The 22,043-nt window shown below is 52.0% G+C and overlaps 2 protein-coding genes across 4 annotated transcripts in view; both read right to left on the minus strand.

Annotated features, from left to right (window-relative positions):
• Positions 1 to 5,455, minus strand: part of TINAGL1 (tubulointerstitial nephritis antigen like 1) — an 11,608-nt gene extending 6,153 nt beyond the window's left edge. The window contains exons 1-5 of one of the 3 annotated variants that reach the window (XM_027864522.1): positions 5,310 to 5,455; positions 3,713 to 4,030; positions 2,226 to 2,289; positions 957 to 1,049; positions 737 to 851 (exon numbers count right to left, since the gene is read on the minus strand). In XM_027864522.1, coding sequence (XP_027720323.1) covers positions 737 to 851; positions 957 to 1,049; positions 2,226 to 2,289; positions 3,713 to 4,016 — 576 coding nt within the window. In that variant the 5' untranslated portion in view covers positions 4,017 to 4,030; positions 5,310 to 5,455. Of the gene's footprint in view, positions 1 to 736; positions 852 to 956; positions 1,050 to 2,225; positions 2,290 to 3,712; positions 4,031 to 5,088; positions 5,247 to 5,309 lie in introns of those variants that run through there. The other 2 variants (XM_027864520.1, XM_027864521.1) reach the window with 2 other exon arrangements.
• A 13,518-nt stretch (positions 5,456 to 18,973) lies between these two features.
• KCNQ4 (potassium voltage-gated channel subfamily Q member 4) overlaps positions 18,974 to 22,043 on the minus strand; it is a 76,580-nt gene continuing 73,510 nt past the window's right edge. Inside the window, exons 13-14 of the mRNA XM_027864517.1 lie at positions 21,751 to 21,892; positions 18,974 to 21,172 (exon numbers count right to left, since the gene is read on the minus strand). Coding sequence (XP_027720318.1) covers positions 20,954 to 21,172; positions 21,751 to 21,892 — 361 coding nt within the window. The 3' untranslated portion in view covers positions 18,974 to 20,953. The remainder of the gene's footprint in view (positions 21,173 to 21,750; positions 21,893 to 22,043) is intronic.

Below are 22,043 nucleotides of genomic sequence, written 5' to 3' on the forward strand. Positions count from 1 at the left end.
GAGCTGGGAGGGGCCTTAGAACATGGAATGTGTGAGCTGGGAGGGGCCTTAGAACATAAACTGTCAGAACTGGGAAGGGCCTTAGAACATGGGATGTCAGAGCTAGGAAGGGCCTTAGAACATGGAATGTCAGAGCTGGGAGGAGCCTTAGAACATAGAATGTCAGAGCTTTAGAACATCAATTGTACAGTAGGGGATGGTCATGTTAGAACACAGAATGTCAGAGCTAGGGAGGGTCTTAGAACATGGAATGTCAGAGCTGGGAAAGGCCTTAAACATGGAATGTCAGAACTAGGGGGGCACTTAGAACACAGAATGTCAGAGCTTGGAAAGGTTTTAGAACATAGAATGTCAGAGCTTTAGAACATCAATTGTACGGTAGGGGATGGTCGTGTTAGAACACTGAATGTCAGAGCTAGGAGGGAACCTGGAATCTGTGAATACAGAATGTTACCAGTGTAAAAGACTCCTGAGATCATTCCAGGACTTTACAGAGGCTATACTAACAAGGCCAGACAGCAAGTCTAGAAGTCCTAATTTCTGATTCAAATTGTAAGCTATGCTAGGCAAAACTACCTTGTGTCAGGGTCCCAAACTCCCTTTTCTGGTGGGTGGGATGTCTTGGGGCAGTAACTGTGGAGCCATGGGGCGGGGCAGCTCGGCTGAAGGCCCTCCTTGTATGAAGCGCCCTCCATGGTGCTCACTACCCATCGGGACCCCCAGCCCCCAGACTCACTTGTATCTCATTCATGTTCATCACAGAGGAGGCGGGTCGTACTGTGCCCAGGCGGTACCGGATCCCATCATCAAGAGTCATCCCCCAGAAGGCACTGTGGTTCCCAGCCGTCCACCTAAGGGTACAGAAGGCGCAGGAGTCACAGGGGTTCTGAGAGAGGGCAGGAGACCCGTCACAATCCCTGCGGATTCATGGCCGGAGCCCAAGAGGCTCTTCTTACCCATAGCTGCCAAGGTTGATGGCATTGATCAGGTCTGGGTTCACCAGGCAGGGCTCCTGGTCACACTCCCATGCCCCATCCTCCTTGCAGGTGCTGGTAAAGAGGAAAGGAAAGGGTTAATGCAGAATCTGGGAGGTGGGGGACACAGCCACATCCCTGGGAGGTCCTGTCCCCTCCTCCCCTGCTCTGGCCTGCTTCTAGCAATCCCCGGAGAGCGGAGAGTGAGGCAGCAGGAAGGAAACCCTCATGTCATGTCATGTCAGGAAGCTGGGGGGTGGGGGAGTGGTCACTGCTCTTAGGAGCCGGTTTGTGTGTGGGGCCTTCCCAGGAATGTTCCCCCAGTGGCCCTGATTCCTGGAAAGGGTTGGGGAATAATGGGGGAGGGGAAGGAACCCTGACCCCTGCTGTGAAGCAAGGAGACTCCGCACTTGGAGGGAAGGTAACTGAGGCTGATTTTGAGGACTCTGTATTCAGTGCCCACTTCCCACAAGCGGGACCCTGGGAATGGGGTAGGGATGGGGGGGCAGTAATTCCTTGGGAAGTTAGAAAGAACAGACACTTTGAGCTTAGGGGCAGAGGGAGAGGATGAAGGGTAACATGAAAGGACCGCACTCTGCCTTCCAGCGAAAGGGAAAGATTCTCTGGGCACCAAAGGGTTAATGTCCAGCCCTCCAGCCTCTCCTCCCAACCCCACTTCTGGAATTTGGGGCCTGCCGGTGCACACAATTGGACAGGTCCCATTCCATTTCTATCCTGTTCAGACTTGCTTTAGGAGCCCAGGGTTGGGGGGAGCTGGCAGCCCCCAACTCAAAAAGGGTCTGTCTGTCTCTAGCATATTCGTCCCTCCCCCACTTCTCCAGCACAGCCCATCCCTCAGAACCGCTCTCCACCCCACCCCACCCCAACCCCAGCCTCCAGCTGGCTCAGCCTCAGCCAAAACTGGGCCTGGGCTTCCATCAGGCTCCTTAAAAGGTATCGATTGAGGCCCATAGGAGCCCCAGGGGGTGTGGAGACAGACACAGTGGGAGAAAGAGACTTGGAGAAAGAGAGAGACAGAGATGGCAGAGGGGCATGGGAAAATCAGGGAGAGGCAGAGGAAGGGTAGGGACAGATGGGAGAAAGATATACGGGGGAAAGGGCCCCCAAGATCCCCTGGCTGCCCAGCTGGAGCCTCTGAAGATGTTGTGCTGAGGGTCTGGTCCCCACTGTGCCCTTACACTCTAGGGGCCCCCAACCCTCCCCCCATCCCCAAAGGCCTCAATCACTCACCATCGATTACAATTGTCTTGGTAGGTCCCAAGGGTTGGGTATACTCGTCCCTGATACATACACCCTGGGGATGGGGGAGGGGTCAGGGACTGGGGTCAAGAGAACCAGGCTGGGCCCCTCCCCCAAAACTCAGCCATAGCAGAGACCCCCCCCTCCCCCATCCCCCAATATAATCCCACACATCCTCTTTCTTCTGGACAAATTTCTGAAAATCCCTCCCAGAGTTCAACATCCTTCCCCTTTAAAGTAAAGATTTCCAGGTCTCTCAGTTCCCAAAACACATATTTAGGCCCTTGGTAGCATGAACTACTCTGGAGATTAGGATGAGAGGAGGAGAGATAGAGGCCAGAGAGGGCAAATCACTCCCCCAGGGCCACAGAGCTATTAGAAGTAAAACCTAGGAGTGCCATCGAATTAGGGGGAGGAAGCCAGCTGGGTTTATGATAAGTCATTGGTCAGAATAACCTGACGAGAGGCAGGAACATGTAAATGAGCTTCGGGATCCTCAAGGTGGGAGAGAATAGGATTAGAGAGATACCAAGTGGTGACCCCCTCTGGCCATCCTTGATGGAGACTAGACACTATGCTCTTTAGAGAACGGGCCACCTTTAATCCAGCAGTGGGCCCCCAGAAACTAGCTAAGGATCTCCCCAAAATAAGTCAGGGCATTCCTAAAAAAACAGGTAGATGCCCCACCCTCCAAAAAAAAAAGCCATGGAGTCCTCCAGAGACCAGGCAGTGAAATTCCAGCTCTACCCCAGGAATATGGTGTGTTATTTCTCTCTTCCCAGATCTAGGCCTCTGTGGAGCTAGACCCTCCTGCTGATGGGTGAGTCAAGGGGTGGGGCTGGGTGGGGTTACTGGGCCAGGGGTAGGGAGAAAGGGCAGGAGGAGGCCAGTGCCTAGCCCTGGGTCTCAGAACAGGCATTAGGAGAGCATGGGAGCCTGGGCCCCTTCAGAACATGGAGAGTCCAGATTAGATAGAACGGTTTTCTCATGGGGAGGGAGTGGGGATAGGTCTGGGGAAGGGGTTGAAGGATTTCTTTAAGGACTATCTTCCTCTTCCTCTCTCTCCTCCCTGATCTCAGTTGGAGAAGGCATAATCATAGAATGTTAGAGCCAGAAGATAGATTTCAGGGGGTCATGGAACTTGGATGGAAAAAAATGTATCTTTATTTTCATTAACCTCTAATTGAAATTTAGCATTTACTTCAATTTTTTTATGAACTTAAAAAAAAAACCTGACACATTATTCTGAGAAGGGTTCAACAGGCTTCACCAGACTCCTGAAAGGGTCTGTGATCCTTCAAAAAGTGTTAAGAACCCCTGCTCTAGTCTGACCTCTTCATTTTACAGTTGGGGAAACTGAGGCCTAGAGAAGAGACTTGCCCAAGGTCACACAGCTAGATTAGCACCTGAGTTTAGATTCTTTCCTGCCTCTAAGTCCAAGAGGGGTTGGGGGGGAGGGCAAGCAGGTCCCTACATACCTTGGATAAGAGGGAAAGGGGGTGGAATGCCCAGGCAGAAGTCCCAAAAGTCAGGGCAACAGTCAGAGACGGTCCGGTTACAGAAAAGGTCACAGTAGCAGAGGGTGCCCAGGTAGGGCAAGGTGCAGTCATCCTCCCGGCCTACGCAGCAGAGGTCTCGTGCCTGGCAGTAGGAACCACCAGCATCCCGGATGCCCCTGGAGTGTAAACCTGGTGCCAGCTCTCGGCGACTTCGGCCACTCCGAGCACAGAAGGCTCCTGGGCCTGCCAGCAGCAGGGCAGCTAAGAGGGAGTTCAGCCACATAGTGCCGGGAGCCACTGGATGTGGGTGGAGGAAGAGAGGAAAGCTCCTTGTTAAAAATATAGAAGACCTAGACCTGCCCTCTGTGCCCAGTCCCCTGGGTTTCTTCCTACTGTTGGCCTCCAAAGCAAACAAGAGGACCCCAGGGTCCTGACTATCAGCCTCTGGAAGTGATATGGTCTGGGTAGGGGCGAGGCAAGGCTTAGGAGGTGGGATTCCTGGGCAGTGGCCCCTGAACTAGAAAACTAAGACCGATCCTGGGCTATGACCCTAGGGAGACTGGGGAAAAGATACCCCTAGGTGCTGGGGAGCCCCAGACCAGAGGCAGCCACTGACTCTTGCTCCTGCCTAGGGGTCAGGGTTAGGCATATGGAGGGGAGGGGAGAAGGAAGAAGGGCCTGACCCAGGCCCCCACAACCCCCTCCCTTATTCTAACCAGGCTGAAGCCCACTGGGCATCCCAGAAATAGCTCTTCTTATGGATTCAGGCTGGAAGGACCCAAGATCTTTCCCTCTGCTAATATCTCCCCGTCAGTCCCAGACTCTCCTATCTCCAAATCCCCATCTCTATTCTCCTCTCCTCAAACCAGCAAACTTGCTGCTGTCCCTCTTTCTTCCATCTGCCCCCAATTCCACCATCTGTTTCTGTTGTCTCTCCATCCTTTGCCCCCCATTTCTGTTGTCTCCCCCGGTCTATTCTGTTGACCCCTGTCTCTATCTCGCCCCCTTCCTTCCTCTTTCCCCTATACTGTACTCCAGCCCACCCTCCCAACCCATGTGTCCCCCATGTCTGTCTCTGTCTTGTCTCCACCTATCCCCTATACTCCTTTGGTCCCCCCTTACTGTCCCTCTGCCCTCTCCCCCTTGTCTATTCCATTCTGATTCGTCTTTCTCTCCAACCCTCTGTCACTCTATCAACTTCTTTCTCTTCCCCTCCATCAGATCACCAGTCCTTTCCCCTAATCCATCTGTCCCCCATTGCAGTCCCTCTGTCCTGTCCTCTCAGAATCAGAGCTAAAAGTACCTAAGTGGTCATTTCATTTAGTAGTGCCTGAGCAAGAATTCCTCTCACTCACCTGTTCTTCCACCTCTGTTGGTCTGCTTCTATCTCTTGGGTCATTTCTGCCCATTTCTTTCTAGGTCACCGCACACCATCCCTTCTCTTCCTCAGCCCCCTTGTCCCTAAACAAACTCATTTGGACCAGCGTGGGAGTGTGGACAGCATGGGAGGTCACCATCTATCTGCTTGTCTGCCTGTCAAGCTCCCGCCCAGATCCGGGCTGGGGAGGGGCCCTACCTGGGTGAGGGGTGTTGGCTCCTGCTCAGGACTGGCACCAGTCCTGAAGTTCCTCCTCCTCCTCTTTTTCTTCCTCCTCTTCCTCCTCTCCCTCCCCTCCTTTCCTCCTCCTCCTCTCCTCCACTGCCCCAGGCAGCTTTCCAGACGCCTTCCTCCCTCTCTCTCCAGCAGTGTCCCTGGGCTGGGCTGGGCAGCACAGTGTAAACCGGAGGATGGACCCTGGCTTTAGTAGTGGCCCCGCCCAGCCCTGCCCCTAGAGGGAGGGATCCAGGGAGGGGAAGGGCGGGGAGGTGAACTCCTACCTGGATTGGCTCTTTCCTCCTAGCCTAGCCAAGTGAGGGGAGGCAAGTAGGGGACTGGGAAGAAGGAGGGGATGGTGGAGAGGCAGGGGACGAGGCAGCCAAGCCGGTCCCTTCATTCTCCCAATTCCAGCTCCCAGAAGGGGAGATTGCTGCCATTCTCCACGTCCCCACCCAACACCCATAAGGAAACGAACCTTTGCCACAGCAGGAGGGATTTGGGCTAGACACCAGGAGGGACTTCCACCTGGGCTTTCCCAATTCCAGGTCATGAGTCAGAGAATGGAGTGTGGGTGCAGGATCCAGGGGTGGGGGCCTGCTTCTAGGCATCATTCTGGGACAACAGAAGCATGTTGGATTGGGGTGGGAGTGGAGGAGGGACCCAAGGATACTTACCTGTCTTGTTCTTTTATGTTCACCTGGTCCAATCTCCTCATTTTTTGGCCTCTACTGCCTTCTCCTCCCACCTGCTGCTTCCAGGGAAGGAGCTTAATCACATACATCCCTGTCATCGTGCCCGGACTCAGTCTGAGACTCTCCCTGTGTCTATGACCGTTTCTCTAGCTATGGCTCTGTACTGACTTCCCACATGAGAGCTAGAACAACCCTTTGAGATCATTTGGTCTGAATCTCTCATTTTACAGATGGGAAAACTGAGGCCCCGAGAGGAGAAGTCACTTGCTCATGGGTCGGATTAGGACCCCAGTTCTCTGAGTTCAGATCAACATATACTACAAGCTGGACTGGGCCGGGGGAGGGGGTGGGGCCAGGGCTTGGGACTGAAGCAGCCCTCAGCTCCTGGGAATGTTTGGAATCCAAAGTGGGGGGAGGCTCAGGGCTCAGACTTAGGATCCTGGGGGGCATACCTTTCAGGGGAGGATCCTGCCCCAGAGCTGTGACCCAGAGAGAGGGGCAGAAGGCCGGAGGAGGCCTTGAGGTACCTTGAGTACCTAGAAGGGAGGGCTGGGGGAGAATACCTGAAGTGGCTGGGGTTCAATACCTGGAGTTCAGACTAGGCTTAATGCCTGTGTAATCCTAGGTAAATTGCTCTATTCTCTGAATTGGGTGCACTGGCTGCCCTCTCCCCTCCGGGCATCAAAGGGTGTGGGAGTAAGTTTTTCTCTCTAGGCACCCTCTCCTTGGCCCCAAGCCTTGAAGGGCCAAGGTGAGACAGACAGACATTTGCTGGCTGGGTTTCTAAAGGGAGAGACTGAGGGTGGGCACCTGAAGTGCTTGGGGCATTGGCATTGTTCCTGGGCAATGCCCGCCCACTAGCTCCATGCCATTTTCTAGATCTAACTGGTATCCTCCCCTCCCCAACCTCTTGTCGGGGAGCTGGCAGAGTCGAGGACTCCTGGATCCTCCCGAAGCCTTGGCTCCTTGCCTGAGGTCACAGGGCCCTCACACCTGGCCACCACGTGCCAGCTTTCTCCCTCCTCTTCCTGCTTTCAGTTCAAGCTCTTCCTGTGCCCGGGTGCATGGCAGGGGCAGGAGACAATGGGTGCTCTGTACCCCCGCCCCTGCCTGCTCCCAGCCCTGTGTCCCAGGGAGGGCGGGCAGTAAGCCAGGCAGAAGGTTGGCAGCCAGACAGCAAGGTTAGGCTTAAGTCTCAGCCAGTCCTGACATTCTCTATTCCAGTATCCCTTAGGCCTGGCCAAAAGGAGGACAGAGCTTCAAACCCAACGTACAAACTCACTAGCTTGTCTATTCAGTACATACTTTGCTGGTTCACAATTATTTAAATGCTGTTTCACCCAAAAGAATGTAAGCTCTTTGAGGTAAGGAGCAATATTTTTGCCTTTCTTTGTATCCTCAGGCTTAGCGCAGTACCTGGCCCATAGTAAGTAGTAACTGTCGCCCTGGGCAGGTCACTTATCCTCTCACTGCCTCAGTTTCCTCATTTGTAAAATGGGTATAATAATAACCCCTACTTCTCAGGGTTGCTGTAAGCTTCAAATGAGATAATGTTTGTGAAATGCTTTGCATACCTTAAGGTTCCGTAGACAGTATAATTGAGCTATTACTGCGTCCTGCATTAGAAAGTCCCTTGAAGCTCTGACTTTCCATGTTCTGAGGTCTCTCCCAGTTCTGACATTCTCTGTAGTCTGAAGGTCCTGGGATCTCCCTCATCAGTGTGCAGGGGCCTCTTGACCCTCCCTCAAGGCTCTGACAATGGGGTGTCTGTCTGGAGGACTATTTTACCCCCCCAGGGCTGGGAATTGTGAGTCATGGGTGCTCTGAGGGGATGGAGGAAAAGGGAAACCCTGCTCCAACGCAGGGCTCAGAACTTGGAGTTTGAAGATTGGGGTCTTCCATTGACTGGCTTGCTGACCCCGGGCAAGGCCTCTCCCTTCCCTGAGCCAAAGTTCTCTTCTCTGTCAAATGACTGGCTTGGACCAAAAGAGCTCAGAGGTCGCTTTCTAGCACTGACATTCTATGATACTGCGATGGAATCAGGTTCAGTAAGTGACAAGGTCAGATCTCCTGCTAGGGTTCTTCCCACTGCATCATTCTGCCCCTTGAATAGAGACCAAATGATCATGGCAAGGCTTCTAGAGTTCTCATCTTCTGACCCAGCCCCATCACACATGTACACACTTTAAAATTTTTTTAAATTATGAATTAGAAAATCATCAACAAACAAATATTTCCTACACAAAGATGGTCAGAAAATTGGGATTATATAATGCCATGAATCTGTTACATACAGCTTTATTTATAGATATATATCTCAATGTAGTAGTAACAACAGCAGACAGGTGGTACAATGGATAGAGCACTGAGACCCAGGGTTAGGAACACTCATCTTTCTGAGTTCAAATCTGGCCTCAGACACGTCCTAGCTGTGTGACCCTGGGCAAGTCACTTCACCCTGTTTGCCTCAGTTTTCTCATCTGTAAAATGAGCTGGAGAAGGAAATGGCAAACCACTCCAGCATCTCTGCCAGGAAAACCTTAAAAGGGTTGGACACAATTGAAAAATGACTGAACAACAACAAAAATAGTAACAATATTGCTATCCTTGTTTACAAGCACAATACACTTCTGACCCTCTGGAGTAAATCTACCCATGTCTTCCCTAGGTTCCTTCTCCCATCCCAGGCAACTGACAGGTGCCTGCCTATCTGTCTGCCTGTCTGTATGCTTGTCTATCTGTCTGTCTGCTGGCCTGTCTGTCTGCCTTTCTGTCTGTCTCTCTGTCTGCCTACCTGTCTGCTAACCTGCCTGCCTGTCTATCTGCTGTCCTGTCTATCTACTGTCCTGTCTGTCTGTCTGCCTGCCTGCCTCTCTGTCTGCTTGTCTGTCTGTCTGCCTGCCTGCCTGTCTGGATACTGTCTGTCCACCTGTCTGCCTTTCTGTCTGCTTGCTTGTCTGCCTTTCTGTCTGCCTGTCTGCCTTTCTGTCTGTATGTCTGCTTGCTTGTCTGCCTTTCTGTCTCTCTGCCTGCCTGCTTGACTGTCTACTTGTCTGTCTGCCTGCCTACCTGTCTGTCTACCTAGCTGTCTGCTTGCCTGCCTGTCTGCCTTTCTGTCTGTCTGTCTTTCTGTCTGCCTGCTTGTCTGTCTACTTGTCTGTCTGCCTGCCTACCTGTCTGTCTGCCTGCCTGCCTGTCTGCCTGTCTACCAATCTGTCTGCCTGTCTGCCTGCCTGTCTGTCTGCCTGTCTGTCTGCCTGCCTGTGCCTTCATTAGGGGTAGGACCAGAGGATCAATGTCTCTACCGACAAATAGTTTGGCCTCAAACTGGCCCCACTGGAATCTGTGGTGACTCATGTGTTACTCAGGCACCACAGAAAAGGGAGGGGAATACCGGAAGACCCCTCCCCCCTAAACACACACATTTCCTTCTTCCACATGACCCCTTCCCTGCTCTAGGGTCAGAGTGACTCATGATCTGATCTCCATCCCACCTAACAGCGCCCCCATACCTGGGAGAACCTAGTCAGATAGCATTGTCCCAGCACCCCACCCTGACCTCTCTCCCAGTCAGTTACTTAGCCTAAAGTACTCAGCACCGGGGTTGATGGAGATGGGAAGGGGGGAGTACAATGAGCATCTCTGGGACCCTTTGAAGATGATGAAGAAAATGGCTGAGAACCCTAGGCACTGCCCCTTTGCTTCCTGCCTTTGTATCCTGAGCAGGGGCATGATTAACCCTTCCTGCCCCACCCGACAGCCCTTGACCCCAGACCCTTTCTGTAGAAAGCATGGAAGAAATCCCAGGCCAGAGCACCCCAGGGCCCAATCTGAGCCGTCAGGAAAGAGCACCAAGAACTAGGAAGACGTGGGTCTTCATCCTTGCTCAGACTTTCACTGTCTTTCTGTGTGACCTTGGGCAAGTCACTTCTCAGTTTCCTCTATAAAGTGAGATGGTTAGACTAGCTACAGTATAAGATGACTCATTTCTGCTAAGCAATTTCTGTGTGTGCAGCGCAGTGGTACCATTAAGGAAGAGGCAGATTCCTGGGGTGCCCAGTCTAGTGGAGATGAGATAACTATGAGATAACTCTCCAGGTAATATTGGCAATATTACACGGTCTGGGCATCAGAAACATGCAGAAAACTACATGAGGTCTGAGTGGGCAAGGCAGCTACTGAACCCGGGGTTAGGGACGACTTCATGGAACACAAAGGAGCTTCCATTTGGGCCAAGCTTTTGAAAAATGGGTAGGAAAAATGAAGAGAGGGAAGGAGGGCATTCCCAGCATATGGGGCAATGTAAGCAAAGGCCCAGAGATGGGGGACAGGAGTGGAGTGTTCTTGGAAGGAAGTGATACAGGATAAGGTTGAAAAGGGAAGATAGCACCAGACTGGGGAAAGCCTTGAATGCCAGGTCAAGAATTTTGAACCTGACTGGGTAGGTGATAGGTAACCACTTAAGATTTGGGGCAGAAGACAGACACAAATGGGGCAGCTAGGTGGCTCAGTGGATAGAGCACCAGGCCTGGAGTCAGGAAGACCTGAGTTCAAATTCAGTCTCAGACACTCACAGTTGTGTGACCCTGGGCAAGTCACTTAACCCTGTTTGCCTCAGTTTCCTCATCTGTAAAATGAGCTGGAGAAGAAAATGGCAAACCAGTCCGAGAAAACCCCAAATGGGGTCCTGAAGAGTCAGACGTGACTGAAACAACTGAACAACACCAAGGACACACACAACCAGATGGTTCTCTAGCTGAGAAAGATTCTACAGGCCACTTAGAGGGGGGAAGGGTCAAAAGAGCGCTCTTCTTAGGATTAGGGAGACTCAAGCATGTTTGCAGGCAGACAGGAAGGAGTCACTTTGCTAGTGAGATTGCAGACATCCGAGAGAAGGCACGGGTCTTAGAGGAAGTGGGAATTAATGGAACCTTAAAGATCCTATTTTCTGAATCCAGCACTTTGACACAGAATGGAGAGTTTGGGATCGTAGGAGCCTTAGAGACCGTCTAGACTGGAGGTGTCAAACACAGGGTCACAGGCCTGAAGTTCTCCCAAGGGAAACCCAAACTAGATTAAATGGAAAATAACAATCAACATTTTTATATAGCATTTACTGTGTGCCAGACGAGGTCCTAAGCACTTTGTAATCATTATCTCATTCAATCTTTACAACAACCCTGGGAGGTAGGGACTATTGTTATCCCCATTTTACAGATGAGGAAACTGAGGCAAGTGGAGGTTAAGTGACTTGGCCAGGGTCACACAGCTAGTAAGTGTCTGAGCTCAAATCTGAACTCAGATCTTCTTCCTAACTCCAGGCCCAGGGGCTCTATCCACTGCTCCTCTTACCTGTATACATATTTAACAAAATAAATAAGAAGGCAATAGAACACAGATAATGTTAATGTGTGGTTTTCTAAGTATTTATGTGTGATTTAGTGGCCCCATCCAGACCAGCACCATAAGTCATCAAGCTAGGACTTGAATCCGGGTCTTCTGCTTTTGAATTCATTGAACGATGTGGCACCCGGGTCCTGATTTGGCCACCAACTCACCATGTGATCAAGTTGGTTCCCTCTCTGGGCCACCATATCCTTGACCGTAAAATGTGCACTCCTCCCTTACAGAGCTCCTGTGAGGAAAGTGCATTATAAACCTTCAAGCGCTGTGGGCGCCCATGATAGTGCTTGGAGCCTTGACTTGACTTGACAGGAGTTGCTGTTATTAGGACCATCCTTGCCATGACACCATCTTCCACTGTACAAAGCATTTTCCTTCTTGCCCATTCTCTTATTCCCGAGTGGCAGGTTGGGGCAGGGAGCATCTTGTATGTCTCACTGTTGGTGAAATTGAGGGCTGGAGAAGGGGAAATGACTCACCTAAAGTCACCCGGAAAGTCAATGACTAAGCCAGGTCTGGAATTGAGTTCTCCTGACTCTCAGTCACAGGGTGCTGCCAGTGGCCTCACTATACCCTACATGTGGGCGCAGCCAGGAAATCTCCATCCTCTGCCTTCACCCAGGGCACAGCTGCTAGGGGACATCAGAATGGACCATTCTCTTCCTAAGCCCAGAGGGGACCCTTGGGGAGACAAAGGCCCCTTTGTGCCCAGGCCCTGGGTGGGAGACCAGAGCCGGACCAACTGGGACTCCCTCCTAAGGGGGCGGGGTGGGGGGAGGGTAGGGAGAAGGTCTCCAGGCAACAGCCCCTGGCCTCCATCTCTCTCTGACAGTGTGATCCGGGCCTCGTGGTCCCTTTCCCCCGACACATCAGCCTCGGCTCCAGAAGTTAGGATGTCTGCAGCCTGTGGCCATACCTCTGCTCCCCTGCATCCTCCAGGGTGAGAAGGAGATTTTGGCTCAAGAAAAAATCCTGGATCTGGAATCAAAGGACTTAGATTTGAATCCTCATGCTGCCATTGACTGACCATGTGACTTTGGACAAGTCAATTCCCATCTCTGGGCCTCAATTTCCCTTCCATAAAATAAAGGGGTGAGACTAGATGAGGGCTTCCTAGCCTACTGTATGCCAACTTGGTTTTAAAAAAATACTTTGATCCCTTCAGTTTAACTGGTTTCCTTTTTAAGCCTATGTGTTTTACTTGCTGAATTTAAAAACGTGATTTGGGGAAAGCGTCCGCAGGCTTTATCCAGCTACCAAGGGTCCATGATACAGAAAACATTAAGAACTCCTTGGACTAGATGTCTCTGAGGTTCATTCTACTTCTGAACCCTATAATTCCGTGAGCCCCATCCTGTTCAGTGAGTTCACCCAGGCCCGGTGGGATCCTGTTTCATAGGAGAGCAGGCATGGGTATAGACTAGCATATGGAACCAAGCTACACCATGCTAGGCTCTGTTCCCTGGCCTCTCTCCCTGCCCGTTCCCAGGGGTCACCTGGGCGCCACATGACCATCATCAGTGACTCCCCTCCCTCCAACAGGGGAAGATGCCCAACACTGGAAGGACCCCTGACCACCTAGCAACCACAAGGGGAGGCTGGACCTCTCAAGAGGACCGGGGGACAGCCGCTCAGCCTCAGCCGGGGCAGGCACTGAGTGCAGGGTTCCCAAGCCGCCCTCTTGGCAGGATCTCTGTTCCCTGACCCCAGCTAGGCAGCCCCTCTCCTCAGCTAGGATGTGCTGAGCACACAGAGCCCCCAGATGACCATGGACCTGAGGTTATGGTTCCAAGGGCTGGTCTCTGCTGCCCTCCAGCGTTGGATAAGAATGAGACACCTGGCACAACTTGTAAGAGCCGTCTTCATGTCCCAGCCCCACCTGCCCCCAATTGGATACAGCAAGAGGACTCTTGGAGACTATCTAGCTCCAGCCCCACCCCCTCACTGTAGAGATGGGGAAACTGAGTCCCAGAGGAGCAAAGGGACTGGGAGGCCATGTGAAAAGAACATTGGATCTGAAATCAAACCAGAGTTTGAGAACCTGTTGACTCTTTCTGGAATAGTAGTATACATTTCCACAGTGCTGTAAGGTCTGCAAAGTGGTTTCTAAACAATAAACCAGGGGAACAAGTATAACTCACCAGGTCTAGCTGGCTCCAGGCCCCAGAGCAGACCAGCAGACCATGGTCCTCATACCCCATCCAATCTCAACATCTTGACATCTACCCTGTAGTAACTGCCAGGATATAGCTTCCTCCATTTCCTTCTCCACCTTGTGCTCTAGTCACAGTAATCAAATGAAATCCATGGGGAGAGGAGAGAGGGGAGGGGAAGGGAGGGATGGAGAGGAGAGGGGAGGAAAGATGAGGAGAAGAGAGGGGAGGAGAGGAGAGGAGAGAGGGCAGGGGAGAGAAGTAAATCATCTCACCCTATGAATCATCTCACCATTCCTACAACTTCCCAGCCGTTCCCTTTCCTGGCCACAACTCCCATGCTGTTATCCCTCAGTCAGTCAAGGATCATCTTTGAATGCCTATTATGCACCAGGCACCATATTAAGTGTTAAGGATACAAAGAAGGCAGAAGACAATCCTCACTCTTAAGGAGCTTGCATGATGTGCTCTCCTTATTAGAGTGTAAGCTCCCTGAGGACGGGAGCCATCTGTCTCACTTTTGTATTTGTATTTTCAGTGCCTAATTCAGTGTCTGGCACATAGCAATAAATACTTAATATAAATAATAATAAATGCTTAATAAATACTTTTAAATTATGCCTCCTTTACAAATTAGTAAACCAAGGTGCTTATTAATGTTAAGTTCTGTTCTGAGGTAAAAAAAAATGAAACAGTTCCTTCCCTCAAGCAGCTAATTCTAATTCTAATAAGGGAGAACTACATGTAAAAAGTAAAATATATACAAAGATAAATATAAGTGAAGGTTTTCCGTAGGAGATGGAATTTGAGCTGAGCTTTGAAGAAAATTAATTTCTTAGAAACAGTAATTTCTATGAAGTGGAAGTAAGAAGGGAATGCCTTCTGGGTATAAGGGACACCTTAGGCAAAGGCCCAGAGATGGGAGATGGGAGATGGGAGATTATGTGTGAGAAGCAGTAAGAAGAGCGATTTGGTTGGACCATAGAGTATATGAAGGGAATAGCATATACTAAGGCTGGAAAGATAGGTTGAAACCATGTGTTTTATTCAATTTTATTTTATTTTCAGGTCCAGATTTTCTTTCTTCTACCTCCCCTTCCATATCCACTGAAAAGGCAAAAAAAAAATCCAAAACCCATTGCAAATATGTATAGTCACACAAAACAAATTCCAGAGAGAGAAGGAAAGAAAAGGAAAAAGGGAAGGGAAGGGGAAAAAAGAGAGAAATGAAAGAAGAAAAGGAAAGGGGTTAAAAAGCCAAACCTGCTTGCATCTGTTCTCTGAGTGCCCTCACTCTCTATTCGGAGGGGGCTGTTATGTTTCATCATGACTCCTTTGGAATTATGGTTGGTCATTGTGTTGATCAGTTACTAAGTCTTTCAGAGTAGATATTTTGCAATATTGTTGTAATTGTATGAACTGTTCTCCTTCTGTTCACTCTGATGGAATCCTAATAAAGCTGCCCCCAGCTCAATAAATGCTTGTACTTGGATTAGAGGTAGTCTGACTGAAATCTTTGAGATGGTGCTGCTATGACACACCATGAGAAGACAACAACTCCACTTTGCATCAGTTCATCCAAGTCTTCCCAGGTTTCTCTGAAACCATCCTCTTCATTATTTCTTACAGCACAATAGTATTCCATAACATTTATACACTATTACTTGTTCAGTCATTCCCAACTTGATGGGCATTCCCTCAGTTTCCAATTCTTTGCCATCATTAGAAGAGTTGCTATAAATAAAAGGAAAATTCCTTGTAAGCATTGTCCTTTGGTCGTGGGAAGATGGTTGGGGGGGCGGAGTGGAGGGTGGTCCAGACCATGATTTCACTGGTGTGTGGAAACTTCCATGCAAATGACGCAAATGAGCAACTTATTTCTAATATACAGATCTAGAGTTGCCTGGGGCACTGAGGGTTGACCAGCATGCTCAGTGTCACAGAGCCATGATGTGTCAGAAGTAGGACTTCCCTCCTTCTGAGGTCCTCTCACCTCCAAGCTGACTCTCCATCCACTACCCAAACTGCCTCGAAGAAATGGAGGTTCTTATTATAGAATGCGTATCGACCGCACTTTCAGGAACAGTGAGGGGTAGTGGATGAAGAGCTCGGCTGAGTAAAGAAGGCGCAGCTTCAAATCTCACCTCTGACAGAATCACAGAATCTGAGAATTAAATTCCACTCCATACCTGGTCAAGAAGCTCCACTACAATGTAGAGTATTTGACAAGTGGTCTTCCAGTCTCTGGCCGAAGACCTCTAATGAGGCAGAGCCTATTGCAGCTTGGGGCAGCCAGGAACACTTTGGTTGGGGGTGGGGTGGTCTTTCCTGACATAGAGCCTAAATCTGCCTCTTTGCAGCTTTCACCCATTCTGCCCTTCGGGGCCAAGCAGAACTTCATGACGTCAAATCCAGCCTACTCCAGGACATCCCTTCCCCTGCCTCGCCGCTACAGGTGCAGGTGACAAACATACAATAGTAACTTCCAACAGCGTGGTGAAGAGGATAGAGGGGCACCCTTGGAATCGGGAGCACCTCGGCTTAAGTCCTTCTTTCATGCGATAACTCCTGAAATACTAGAAGATAGAGATCATGTCTCGTCTTCTCTCCTCCCCTCCCTTCTCCTTTTCCCTCCTCTACCCTCCTCTCCTCTCCTCCCCTTCCTTCTCCTCCTCCTCTCTCTTCTCCTCCCTTCACCTCTCCTCTCCTCCCCTTCCCCTTTCTCTCCTCCCTTCATCTCCCCTCTCCTTCTCCTCCTCCTCCTCTCCCTTCCCCTCTTCCTCTTACCTCCTCCCCTCTCTTCTCCACCCTTCTCCTCCCCTTCCCTCCCCTCTCCTCCTCTCTTCTCCCCTCCTTTCTCCTCTCCTCTCCTCACTTCCCTTTCCCCTTCTCCCTTATTCTCCTCTCTCCTCCTCCTCTCCTTTCCCCTCTTCCTCTCCCCTCTTCCTCTCTTCTCCACCCCTTCTTCTCCACTTCCCTCCCCTCTTCTCTCCTCATTTCTCCTCTCCTCTCCTCTCCCTTTTCCTCTTCTCTCCTCCCTCCTTTTCTCTCCCTTCTTCCTCTCCTCTCTTCTCCTTTTCCTCTTCCTCCTCTCTCTCCTCTCCACTCTTCTCCTCCCCTCTCTTCTCCTCTTCTCCTCCCCTCTCCTCTTCTCCCCTCCCTTCCCAGACTAAGTGTCCCCTCATTCATCCCAAAGATGAATGCTTCCACAAAGAACATCAAGGCTAGAAGGACTCTCAGAAGACTTGAGGGCTGCCAAGCTAAGCAGCAGCCCCTGTGAAGCCAGTATCCCTGATGTCCTGCTGAGACCCAGCAGCCCTAGCAAGAGTTGATTGGTGATAGGGTGAGCAGGGCTGGGTGGGTGTGCAGGACAGCCAGGAAGCTGGGACACATTAACATGGAGCTGGAGGCAGGAGGAGAGCCCTTGGACAGAGATAAACAGACAGAGGATCTGGAAGCGAGAGAGGGAGAGAACTCCCACGGGCTCATAACTGGGTGAGCACCAAGGCGCTTTCAGGGTTTCACCAGCAGTGGGTGAGGGAGTAAGTCCCCGCTGCTCTGGATGACAGACGTCAGGACAGTTTGCGGTAGGCAGCTTCCTAGGACAACAGGACAGGGCATCACCTCAGACCCGGGGCAGGCTCTTCTCCGGGCCATCCCCAGGCAGTTCATGAGCACCACCACTGGGGCTGCACGGGGCTGCTGTGGCCAGGTTAACGAATGGACGAGGCAGGTCGATTTGCTAGGGAGGTGGAAGCATTGCTCACATTAGAACACAAACCTTTGAGCCTCAGGCTCAATCCCACTCCACAGTTATTTTGTAAGCACCTACCGTATACTGTATGTGAGTCAGGAGAGCGTTGGGGTTTGCATGAGACCTATTCACTAGATCTTCAGTGTGAGCGTTTACATGGTGGAAGTCGGCAAATGACACAAACCAGGGCTGGACTAGTTGTTAAACGTGTATCATCACACTCCTGATGTAAGCGATTGAGAGGGACAGAGAGAAACAGAGAGAGGCTACGTCTAAGACAGGTGAGGATGGAGGGAAGGTGGGCTCTCCTTAGACTCATAGATCAAGGCTGGAAGGAACATTAGAACACAGGAGGAGAGAGCTGGGAGGGTCCTTAGAACACAGGAGGAGAGAGCTGGGAGGGACATTAGAACACAGAATGTCAGAGTTGCAAGAGACCTTAGAACACAGGATGTCAGAGCTGGGAGGGCCCTTAGAACACAGAATGTCAGAGTTGCAAGAGACCTTAGAACACAGGATGGCAGAGCTGGGAGGGTCTTTAGAACACAGAATGTCAGAGTTGGGAGGGCCCTTAGAACACAGAATGTCAGAGCTGGGAGGTCCCTTAGAACACAGAATGTCAGAGTTGCAAGAGACCTTAGAACACAGGATGTCAGAGCTGGGAAGGCCTTTAGAACACAGAAGGTCAGAGCTGGGAGGGCCTTTAGAAAACAGAATATCAGAGCCGGGAGGGCCCTTAGAACATGGAATAAAAGATCTAGAAGGGGACCAAAGGCTCACCTTTGCTATAGGATAAAATACAATCTTCTCAGCCTTGATTTCCCAATACTCCCCAACACAAACTCTATATTCCAAGCCCATCATAATAAGATTATTCCCTGAGCTTGACATTCTATCTCCTGCCTATACTTTTGGACAAGTATCCACAATAAGCTCCTGTAACACACTCTAGCCTTACCCATCTCTGCCTTTCAGCATCCTTCTCTTCATTCAAGGCACACCTTTGGAACCATCTTCTCCATGAAACCTTCCCAGATTCCTCCTCCAAGGTGGGCATGTTTTTCCCCTCCTCAAATTTTCCTATAGCCCCTGGCCCAGATCTCTTCTTTGCTCCCCTTGCTTCTATCTGGGATTTTACTAATGAGTGCACATGTCACACCTCTGGCCCCTATTTGGGATGAGGCGAATGCTCTTTGGTGGAATAGTGGATAGAGTGCTGGGCCTGGAGTCAGGAGGTCTCCTCTTCCTGAGTTCAAATCTGGCCTCAAACATTCACTAGCTTCATGACCCTGAGCAAGTCACTGAACCCTGTTTGCCTCAGTTTCCTCATCTGTAAAATGGGCTACAGAAAACTTCAAATGGGGTCACAAAGAGTTGGTCATGACTGAACAACAATATGCATCCGCCCCCTTTGGGATGATGGGGATGCTCCTTGTAACTTCTTAAGGAAAGGGGTGGCTTTCTTTGTTCATGTTTGTGTCCCTAGCACTGGGTGCTAGGGGCTAGATGATCCTATGCCCCCTGCCCCCAGCCTTCATTGTTCAGGTTAAACACCCCCCAGTGCCTTCCCCTGCTCCCCCTAGAAGCCTGAGTACAGGACCACCCCACCCCAACCAATTAACAGAACCAAGGCCAACCATCTCCTACTGAAAACTTTAATGAAACCAATAAGTTAATGAAGTTAACAAAGTGAGGTACTTGCATGTCCGAGAACCAGGTTGGTGGGGGAACCTCGATCGCGTTGGGGAATGGGGGGAAGGGGACTACTCTGGGCTCTCATTTGGTCAGAGGGTCTCAGCCCCAGCTCCATCTCTGGGTCAAGGGAGGATCTCTGGGGGTCAGTGCAGAGGAGGGCATGGAGGGGCCAGAAGTGGGCAGGCTCTTGGTGTAAAGGTCAGCAACACATGCAGAGGGCATGCGGGGGGAGGAGATGGGGGGAGGGAGGAGTGCAACAGGGGGAGGGGAGCTATGCCCCCCCATCCCAAGAAGGGGTGCATGCAGGGCACCTGTGTGTGAGATGCAAAGTCCTTCCCTGGCACAGGGCAGGCACCAGGCACTGCCCTCCTAGGGGAGGTAGGAGGACCCTGTCTCCCTTCTTCCCACCCCCCCCACCCCTGCCACTTTGTAGGGTATGTGTGTGTGATGAGGAAAATCTACAAAGTTATGTTTCCAAGAAGCCTCCAAGGTCAGAGAATGTGCACATGCCAGGGAGGTAGTGATAGCTGGAGGGTGGACCCTAGGCAGTGGAGGGGGCCTTTCTTGCATTCAGAGTGGGAGTGAGTGTGCTGTGAGCTGTTCTCTGGGTGGGGGCCTGAGGCTTCTCCCTCTGTGCTGCCCACCCTCTTGCTGGGGTCCTCGGGCCAAGCTGCCCCTCTTTACTCTGAGGCTAGGGGTACAGAGGATACCAGCAGAGATAGTTCCTTAAGAAAACAGTACCCTGGTTGGGAAGGAGATGGCTCTTCTTCAAACCTACCAAATGGAGACCAGCTATAGGGGTATGGGGATCAGGTAGATAGGTTCCATTCAGAGCCTGTACCCTCCCCCGCCCCCCACAGGACTCAGTGAGGTCACTTTTCTGGGACAGCAAGCACCCCACAGTTTCAAAGTTGTCCAAGGTCAAAGCTCCAGGAAGAAACTGTGGGTGGGAAGGGAGTCAATGTGAGTGTGTTTTTGTTTTAGTTTTGGGAGGCGGCTGCCCTTCCCTGGACAACTGGGGAGCTGACTGCCTGTGAAGAGGGTCCTCGAAGAGAGGTGAAGGGCTGGGGCTCAGCCCATAAGGCTCCCGCCCATTCTTGTGCTCCAGTGGGGAAGGAGAGGCACTAGCCATGTTAGCAGGTACCCAAGGCCCCAGCCCACTGGGACTGGACAGAGCCTCGTGAGGCAGCCTGAGACCAGCTTGGACTGGGAGTGGGTCACAGCCCCCAAGGGACCCTGTCCAGCCTGGAAAGTTGCATATTTAATGTGATTTGCATATATGGTGCCCACCCACAGGGGCAGGATCACTGTGCTTTGAGGTGGGGCCTGCAGAGGACCCCAGGAGTGTAGGGAAGGGAGGGTGTCAGCATTCCTGACAGTGCCAGGGCCTTCCCCAAGAGAACTCACCCCTCCAGGGAGGGGTATGAGAGAGAACCAGTCTTGCATAGCTGTTAAAGCGATCCCTGCTCTGGGACCGAGGTGTCTGGGGAGTCCATGGTGCCCCATGGCTGTTGGGAGGGGAGGGGAGGGAAAGGACTCACCCCTCAGACCCCCCCCCCCGTTGGGCACTAGAGTAACAGGTCCTGGGATGGCCCTCCATAGTCTCAGGGGCCTCCTTGGCAAAGCTGACAGGGCCTGTCTGCCTGGCTCCACGACCAGAGGCGGGCCCAGCATCTGGAATTGGGGACAGAAGATTGAGGGAGGTTGCCCAGCCTGGGGCACTTGGGTGCCCACGAGATGCCTGCTGTGGGTGCCTCCCCTGTCCTGGCAGCTCAATAGTGGGAGAGTCTCAGGAAGGAAGGCCTGTTCAAGTAAGATCGGACGGTGGGAGGGCAGGCAGGCAGGTGAGGCCTGGGGGCCTGCTGGACCCGTGCCAGGCTGGGGGGCCAGTCCAGGTCCGGTCCCTGGGAGAGTGGGGAGCCTCCCTCAGTCCATATTGGCGCTGGCCGATCGAGAGATGCTGAGTGTCTGCGCCGACACAGAGATGTCCTCGGCGTCTGCGGGGCTGTGGTAGTCCGACGTGATGTCCGGGTCGAAGAGGGGCACCTGTACCGTGCCCAGGCTGGCAGATGAGGCTGCTCCCGCCCGCAGGCACCGGGAGTAGAAACCCAGGAGGAGGTCCAGCTTGTGCTCAATGGACTGCACCTGCAGGGGGAAGGACTCAGCGGGAGCTGGGGCTTACCTGGGATTGCAGCCTACCTGGGGGTGGGGCCTAATAGGGCTGGGTTCTCATTGGTTGGAATTTGGGAGTGGGGGTGAGGCTTAACTGGGGAAGCGGTTTAGCAGGATAAGGACGGCCTGGGAGTTTCTAACTTGAGATGGAGCCTGGTTGGAGGCGGGGCTTGGCTGAGGGTGAGGCTTAATTGGGTGGGATTTAGCCGAGGGTGGGCCTTGGTCAGGGGTGGGACCCAGAGCGGGGAAATGACTGAGGGTAAGGTTTAGCCAAAGATTAGAGGTTTCGCGGCTTTAGGGCGGCGAATTTAGAGTTCATGCAAGAGAACACTGAGTCCCGGAGAGACTGATTGGCTTGGCCAGGTTACCTTGCCAGTTTACCAAACCTGGACCGGTGCTCTTGGATATAAGGTACCTGGGATCCTGTCTCCCTGAGCTCCGAGGTGCTGGCCCTTCTTCTCCACCAGTCAGTCCCTTCTCCCCAAGCCTAGGATCGGTCCCCACCGCGGAGACAGGGAGCCGTCACCCAGACGTGCCCTCTCCCTCCTCACCTGCTTCTCCACCTTAACCACGCGGCCCAGCATGCTGATCTCGTCCCCGGCTTCTCCGGAATCCGAGGGCGCCTTTTCTACCTTCTCGCGGGACTTTCGGTCCCCACGATCCCCACTCCCCCGGCCCACGATCTGGTCCACACTATCGGACAGAGAGAAAGAGAAGCCCGTTAGAGAGGAGAAAAACGAGGCACACCCGGAGATTCCCTTCCCAGAGACTCCCTGTGTCCTGAGCATCCCTTCTCCCAGACCCAGCCCTACTTAAACTGGGGAAGCCCCCGGTGTGAAGCAGA

This window comes from Vombatus ursinus, unplaced genomic scaffold (genome assembly GCF_900497805.2).
Source record: "Vombatus ursinus unplaced genomic scaffold, bare-nosed wombat genome assembly UNPS02014775.1, whole genome shotgun sequence".
NCBI lineage: Eukaryota > Metazoa > Chordata > Mammalia > Diprotodontia > Vombatidae > Vombatus > Vombatus ursinus.